General features: G+C 41.9%; 1 protein-coding gene across 2 annotated transcripts in view; it reads right to left on the bottom strand.

Moving 5' to 3' along the window:
* Positions 1–8,629, bottom strand: part of CHD2 (chromodomain helicase DNA binding protein 2) — a 148,376-nt gene that overhangs the window by 106,013 nt on the left and 33,734 nt on the right. For both annotated transcript variants that reach the window (XM_006867108.1, XM_006867109.1), the window contains 3 exons: positions 8,125–8,211; positions 6,220–6,281; positions 1,425–1,532 (listed from right to left, as the gene is read on the bottom strand). In XM_006867108.1, the coding sequence (XP_006867170.1) occupies positions 1,425–1,532; positions 6,220–6,281; positions 8,125–8,211 (257 nt within the window). The remainder of the gene's footprint in view (positions 1–1,424; positions 1,533–6,219; positions 6,282–8,124; positions 8,212–8,629) is intronic.

Below are 8,629 nucleotides of genomic sequence, written 5' to 3' on the forward strand. Positions count from 1 at the left end.
CACATATCTACTAATGAGAGAAAAACTATTTTGGTGAATTAAAACATCTCACTTAATTGGTTTTCAAATTTACTATTCCTTGTCATCATCAGGACTCCTGGTGTAGCGCTGTGGTTAATGCACTAGCCCGCAAGGTTGGTTTGAACCACAAGGTCAGCAATTCAAGCTCACTAGCCTCTCCTTGGAAACTTACACAGGGTCACTAAGAGTTGGAACCAACTGGATAGCACTTAACAACAACATCACATGGGACTACTGGTGTGGTGCTGCAGATTAAGCACTGGACCATGAACCACAAGGTTGGTGGTTTAAGCCCACCAGCTGCTCCTTAGAAACACTACACAGGGTCACTATGAGTAAAAATTAACCCAACAGCACATAATGACATCATCATATCACCTATAAAAATTTATAGGTTAGTTTACAGGCCATACAATAGGCAGTGGGCAGGGCAGATTTGGCCCAAGGGCCCCACATTTGCCCACCTCAAAATAATTCATACTGAAAGAAGGTAAGCTTTTCCTGGGGGCTTATCTGCCTCCTGTCTCCGTCATTAGTACCCATCTGATCCAAATTACCAAAACTTCCAGGCACCTCAGCCAATTTCCTTTGTATTGCCAGAATTCTCTGATTAATGTTCTATATAGATTATAAGAACAAAGCAATTCACAATGAGTTAAATGCTTTAAACCTGCCAGTGTTCTGAACTTAGGAATTAGCTCTCCCAAAAGAATCTGGACACTACTAAATACACTGGGAGATGCATTTTGTTTGTCTGTCTGCCGTGGAGGAGCACTGGTGGCTCTGTAGGATAAGCACTGGACTGCCAACCCCAAAGACAGTAGTTTAAACCCACCAGCTGCACCTCAGAAGAAAGACCAAGTTTTCTACTCCCATAAAGATTTACAGCCTGGGAAATCCTCAAAAGGCTCACTCAAACTTGGAACTGACCTGACAGCACCAACAGCAACAAGAGCCTGGAGGAAGACACCGGGAGCATTCCCCATCAGAGCCACGGGTAGCATGGGGGCTCAGTACAAGCAGCAATGGACTTCCAACCACCAGGTCAGTGGTTTAAAAACAAGGCTTCCTGCTCCCACCAAGATTTACAACTTCAAAAACCGTAGCATACAGGTGTCACTAGGAGCTGGAACAGACTCCACAGCACTTAACAACTTCACACCATTCAGACATTCACAACAACTATGACCAGCCCTCTCTTCCCTTGCTAACCCTGTTTATTGTTGTTAAGTGTTGTCAAGTCGGTTCCTACTCACAGCAGCCCGTATACAGACAGGGCTTCCAAGGAGCAGATGCTGGGTTTAAATTGCCGACCTTGTGGTTCATAGGCCAAAGTGAAAAACAGACATTCAAACCCCAGAGTCACAGCACACTGCAGCGTCTGATCAAGGCTGGGCCCGTACCTCCTGGGGATGGCTCTTCGGGACTTCCCTGGTTTCTGCTCGGGCTCACTCTCTGCACTACTGCCTTGATCCTGCTCATCTTCGGAAGGCTCCCGTTTCCACTTTTCTCTGAAATCAAAAGCAAAATGGTGCTGCTGCTTCCTAATTCTTCCAGGTAAACAATCTGACAAAACCCAGTTCAATATAGTCATTTTCTTTTTCCAGAGCAAGTGATTTAAAAATATACCCTAATTTCTTTCTTTTAAAAAAAAAAAAAAAATGATATTACCAGAGGGAAAATAGGAAGATATCATACAATTCAAGAAGGATCACAATCAAAATTTGACTGGAACTTAAATAAATCTGTTAGCGTAATATTTAAAATATTCATGTTCTGCTCTTTGGATTGTTGCTGTTGCTGTAAAGTGCCTTCAAGCCTATTCTAACTCAGAGACCCTCTATAGGGTCTTCCCAGGGGCACTTGGCGAGTTTGAACCACCAACTCAATCTTAGCAATTCAGTGCTTACTCTACACAAGGACTCCACATACTAGACTAGTGGTTTATTAAAATGCAAATTTTAATATGCATCAGAACCACCTAGAGAGCTTGTTAACATAGATTTCTGTGCCCTAGCCATCAAATTTCTGGACTGTGAGGCCTGAGAATCTCCGCTTTCATAAATTCGTATATGCTGCTGCTGCTGGTGAGAGACTGAGGGTCTGGGACCCACTGCTTTAGTGTTCAGATGCAGTTCAAGTCCCTGAGCCGCCCCAACAGAGAACAACAGGGCAGTGTGCGTCTTTAAAGACTCCCTTCGGGGCCATTCTGCTCTGTCTTATAGGGTCACAGTGGGTAGGTGGGAGGGGAAGGACAAAGGAGTGCAGTATCATTCAACTAGTTCAGAAAACAGTCCCTATGCTGACTTTTCAGTGATAAACCAGGCACCTAACAGATAATCCGCTTAACTACAGATGTCGTTTCTAACAACTATCAGGTAAGGCAGGTGGGATGATATTAGCTCCCTGAAATACAGGGGTCCTCCTACCCCGGTTTTTCAAGCTTACCTGAAAACTAAACCAGGTTATCACAGTGACTTAGCGTAAATAAAACTGGTCGAGAGGAAAACAAACACAGCAGCTACTAGGCATGAGCCCTCGTAAGTACCTACGTAAAATGCCCAGGCAAGCAGCCGAGGTCATTCTAGAAGCAGAAAAGCGCAGTGTGTAGGAGATGAGGTCATGCTAAAGACAAGTGTAGCAGAATTCTAAAGTCAAATCAAAACTCCCCACAGGAAAATAACCAGTAATAACAAGCCACCACCACCGAGTCGGTTCCGACCATGGCGACCCTGCACAGGGCTGCTGAGACAGACAGTCCATCTTTATGGGAGCAGAAAACCTCATCTTTCTTCTGCAGAGCAGCTGGTGGGTTAGAACTGCCGACCTTGTGGTCAGCAGTCTAGTGTTTGCTGTAAAGCACCACCAGGGTCCCTTACCATAGAAGAGGTCCAAGTAACAAACAGCAGTGAGAGACTACACCAGGTGGCTGCTGTGCACACTCTGCTGGCAGAGGGCGAGCGCCCTTAGGGACTTCTGTGTGCCTCACTCAAGCTCTCCCAGCGCCTGTGGCTCCATCTCCATCTCCAACAGAAGTCGCCTTTCCTGCAGGCAGGACCTCTTTTGTTTTGGTTCCTTAAGGAGTGAGCCGTTTCAATCATCAGTCAGACAGGTGGAGTGCTTTTGGAAGCAATCTTGTGAGACAGTAAAGTCTGCTGTTGTTGTTGTTGTTGCTAAGTGCCATCGAGTCGATTCCGACCCATAGCAACCCTGGTACAGAGTTTCCAAAGAGCAGCTGGTGAGCTTGAACCACCGACCTTGCAGTTCAAGCGACTTTGCAGTCTGATGCATTAACCCACAGCACCACACCAGGACTCCTGTTAGCATGGCCTAATATCCTGCCAGCTCTCTTTCAAAGGCCTCATTAGATCTAACCATACAATGGGCAAGGAGCTCTGGTAGGGTAGTTGTTTCCAATCGGGCTGCTAACCTCAGGGACATCAGTTCGAAACTACCAGCTGTTCTGCAGGAGAAAGACGAGGCTTTATGCTCCTGTCAAGATTTACAGCCTCAAAAACCCTGTAAAGGGTCACTATGTGTCGGAACCGACTCCACGGCACATAACAACAACAACATACAATGGGCACCTATGTTATTATCCTTCCCTAGAGCCTAAAACAGTAAATATTTGCTGAAGAATTCAAAGAATAGAAGGGGATCACAGGAAGAAAGAAAAGAAGATGTCTAAGCAATTGGGAGATTTGAATGAGTCTGCAGCCTCACTTGGAGCAGGTCCAGGACAGCTTACCCTTCAAAAGGGGCTCGCACAATGCAACTTGAGAGAAGTGGTTTAACAGGAACCAAGCTTGAAGAACAAAAATTACAATCCACGGAAGAGTAGAGTAGCTGAGAAGTATTAGCTCTAATCTCTGCACTCCCTGGGAACTGAGAAATGAAACCACTGCAGGCAAAGAGGTCCACTTCCACAACCGTGCGAAATGGAAATGGCAGCAAATGTTGAGGGAACAGACGGCCAAGCTGCAGCTTGCCAGTAAAGTCGCAGATCTACAAACTTACAGACAAGGAGAGGCACTGAGAGGGGGAAACAAAGCGAAGCGACAGTTCCAAAGCCTTCATCCCAAAGCAACAAACTGAAGCCCCGTGAGAACAAGTTTGTTGTCCATGTGGCAAACCCCCAGCTACTCTAAACCATAGCCCACTGAGGACCACTCTGGACCAAAAGCATCATACATTGTGAAAGGGTCTGAAAAATTGGCCTGATTGTTTCAAGGCCTGATTACATTTATGGGTATGTGTATTTAAAATTAAGTTATAATTTTCAAGGATGAGAAAGAAGAAAAGTACATCAGAATCACGATTTCTAATCACTCTGTAGCAGGCTCTGGTGAGAAGGGTGATCACGCACCTCCCAATCATCAGGCTATTTAGTATTTAGACAAGTGTGGTGGCTCCACAGGATAAGCACTGGACTACAAACCACAAGTTCAACAGTTCGAGCTCCCAGCTGCTCCATGGAAAAAAGATGAGGCTTTCTGCTCCACAAAGATTTACAGCCTCAAAAACCCTATGCCAGGTCACTATAAATCAGAAACAACTCAATGGCACTTTAAAATAACAACAACGTGTTACAAGACTGACTACTCCCAGATTACTGTCTGCTTATACATAAAATATATGAGGGACATCAAGTGGGTCACAGTGAAGAGGAATCTAAGATAGCAGTTGCTGAACAAAAAATGCTTCATTTATCAGAGGAGATTAGAATTGCCTGTTAGAAGGGAATCAGTCAATGGAATTCTTGCCAAAATTTTGGGAACTGGCAAGGAAAATACCCACGTTTGGCCAATGTGGCCCACAGACAATGCAAACAAGACATGAAAAAGTCAAAATGTAGATCAACCGGGTTGTAGGCTTTGAGGAGCTCTTAGAAGTGACACAAGAAAAGTACAAGTGCTAGACACCAGAGAAAGTCTGATGTGTTCGATAGAGAAAGTGTACACCTAGGTAGGCCATTACCATGAGGTGTGGAGGGCTTGGAACACAGCACCATTTTGATCCCACTCAAGAAATCAGCAGAATATTTCTAGATGGTGGAGGGAAGAACATGCATGCACTTCCCACAGTTTGTTTAAGAATAATGTTTCATGAAAAGCCCCAATAATAATAGTCAAGGAACCGGGAAAAGTGTTTCCCAAGCAGGCCACGAAACTGGGTTAGAGCGAAGCCTTGTAGGATGCCAAGCAGGAAGTGCAGGTCTGCTTAGTTACTAGTTCTATAAGTCTAAATAAATATCTGAACCACAAGTGGGCAGACAAAAGTAAGTAATAAACTTTTCTGTCAAGTACTTTAATTATCTACAATGAGTATCACAAAACCTTAGCACAGTTTTAATAACCTTGTTACTAGTACCTTATTTAGTAATCCTATTTTTAATGTTATTAAGTAGGAAAAGTAAGTATCACTCTACTCTGGGGATGAAGAAATGGGTTGAAAAAACTCACCCTGCTTGCCTTTGGTTAGACACTTCTTAAAGATTACAAACCCTTAAGAACAAACAATATTTAACAGGGGAATCGTAATAGGAACTACGGACAATTGTTTAAGACAAAAACCCCAAAACTTGTGTGTAAAGTTTTAAGTACCTATATTTGTCTGAGAGAGTCTGGAAAATTCAGCTTGTCAAAGGAATTCACACCCCCTCAAAATGTTTTCCAACAATTGTATCCCAAAATATAGTAATTCATTCACTATTAGTAGTTTTTAAATAACTTTAAGAAAATATTGAACATAAAAACATATACAGTAATTCCAAGATTAAGTCCCCAATAAATATAATCTTTCCACGCCAACACAAAAAACAAAGGAAAACGTAAGACGGTTCCTTTATTAACTAGAGTAGAGATAAGTCTTGGAGTATTTATCTATCTATATATTTGGTATTTATACACACTGTCTGAGCTAACGGAATGAATCAAATGGAGACACTGGGGTCTGCCCATGAAATAAACCAAGTACATGTGGATCTCCCCTGTGCTAAACTACAAATCCTGAGCTTACACTCTACTATGCAAGCAGCAATCAAAGGGGAAACAAATCTAAATCAGAAAAAACGAAAAGCAGCAGACTGGGACTTGGCGTAGACTAGAGACACAATGCTGATGTATCCCTGCATGGCTTCACTGTAGAAAAAAACCTCGAGACTACTGGATGAAACCATTTCCCCCGTGAAAGACTTACTGTTTCTTCAGTTGCCTCTGGCCTCTTCTTTTTGGACTCCCACTGTCAGACCCGCTGCTTGCCTTCAGTTGTGTGAGGGGGAGAAATGATGACAGACTTTAATCACAGTACTTAGGGATAACACTAAGCCCTGGTCCAACAATCTACTCAATATAACTTTTTCAATATAAGCCTTTTGACTGAAAGAAACATAAGCAATTGTTTAGTAGAGGGTCAATCTTCATTTGAAAAGTCATGTCTGTTGTACCTGAGTTAGGAAAGAAACATTTGCCCTCAACCTGACTTCTAGAAGAGAACTCCCCTGTAAAATGTTCTGCAATGATGGCAAGGTTCTGCACCCACACCGTCTAGCCACATGTGACTACTGCCCCCCCCACTTGAAACGTGGCTAGTATGGAATTTTTCATGTTATTTCATTTTTATTAATATAGGTTTTATATATAAAAGCCATATTTAGCCATTGACAACCATATCTGATCCTGCAGGTCTAGAATATCATGAAGACAACATTTTGCTAGTGTGCCATGAAAGACACTGACTTCTGATTCCTTATATCGGACTCATGACAGAACTGGAAGAATCACGAGCTCATAGGGCTCTGCCAACAGTGTTGGGCCAACGAAAGTCTACATTCACAGACACTGAACAGCTCTTTTGCCCAAAAATTAAACAAAATGGCAAGCTACCGCTGCTGTCAGTCTCCTGCCCTACAGAGAATGTAAAATCTGAAAACATCATTTCATCTACAGAGAAGAGGAAAAGCTTTCTACAGCTATGTAACTGCTCTAACAAACACCGCAGAGTGACTTAGTCCTAGACACTCTGAAAAAGCAAGCTAAGGAACAAACAGCTCAGAGGTCACTCAAAATAAAACATTACAAATGCAATGCAGATGTCAGGGTGATTCATTTAAAAGTACACTACGCTATATCTGTCACTATTTACTTTCCATCAAAGAAATGTTACGTAGCTAAAAATAGCAAAGTCCTCCTAAGAATGCAGAAAGGGGATAATTTACTAAGACGAGAGTTTCTCTTCAGAATCTAGTCCATAAACCTAATTAATAGACAGGTAAACACAAACATCACACAAACTGAGAAAGGCATGAGAAGTCTGATTCTATACAGACAAAAGAAACTAGTATATACCAACTTTAAAAACCGCCACTCCATTCAAGCTCTCCAAATGAGATGACAGTAATTACGTTTGAAACACATTTTATTTAACAGCAACTGAATACTTCACACTAAAACTAGGAGACACAATTTAATAGCTTAAAAATTAAACACACCCTTTTTTTCCTTCTTCAGAATGAAATCTGAAACTATTCCCATTATTATATTTGTTTACCAAGCAAGCTATTCAATCAATAAAATCTAGGAAATTTAAGTGCTAGAGGTTAAAAAAGTAAACTTGTTGCAATTAATTTCATTATGAGAAAGAAACTTTAAATAAATTAATGACAAAAACAAGAAACTGAGGTCAGTTCTATATAATACACTATACGCTAGCTACTAAGATATTTACTTTTACATAATAAGGAGCTCTGGTAGCGTAGTGGTTACCAATCGGGCTGCGAACCGCAAGGTCAGCAGTTCGAAACTACCAGCTGCTCCGCGGGAGAAAGATGAGGCTTTCTACTCCCGTAAGGATTTACACCCTCAGAAACCCTGCACAGGGTCGCTATGGGTCGGACCCGACTCGATGGCACTTAACAACAACAACAATCTTTCTGGTTTGTTTTTGTTATTAAACTAACATCTTTCCCTTACTACAGATCCATAGACAGTTCACATTAGTCACTAAATTCTCATATCCGGTTTATATTCTTAAGGGTCATGCCACAGTCAAAGAGAATGAATCAAGATAGGGAGTTTAAATGTAGCCCTAAAACATTTTCCTTACCTCTTCCTTAATGTTAAATCGTGATGGCTCTTGTCTGCTGCGGTTTGATCGCCTAACCCCATAAACATCAGGATACTCTTCCCACATCTGTAAAATTAAGAGATAAGAAATGAATCATTTCTTGACCCCACTTACTGCTTTCACTATAAATGCTATTTTCTTTACTGGAATATTGATTTCAGTATAAGAGAATGCAAGTACTAAACTAAGTATCAAAAATATACACATCAGAACTGAGCCCTGATTGCAGGATGACAGTTCAAACCCACCAGATGCTTCAAGAGAGACAGATGTGGCAGTCTGTTTCCACAGGAATGTACAGTCTTGGAAGACCTGGATAAGTCCTACAGGATCCTATAGAGTTGGAATGGACCCAACGACAGTGAGTAAAAGCAAGAGTCTTGTTCTGTTCTGAGACGTGTACCATCTTTATAAAGAATAAGGTCATACTACCGTTTATTTTGTTTTGAGACGTGTACCATCTTTATAAAGAATAAGGTCATAC

The sequence above is a fragment of the Chrysochloris asiatica genome, unplaced genomic scaffold (genome assembly GCF_000296735.1).
Source record: "Chrysochloris asiatica unplaced genomic scaffold, ChrAsi1.0 scaffold00101, whole genome shotgun sequence".
NCBI classification, from domain to species: Eukaryota; Metazoa; Chordata; class Mammalia; order Afrosoricida; family Chrysochloridae; genus Chrysochloris; species Chrysochloris asiatica.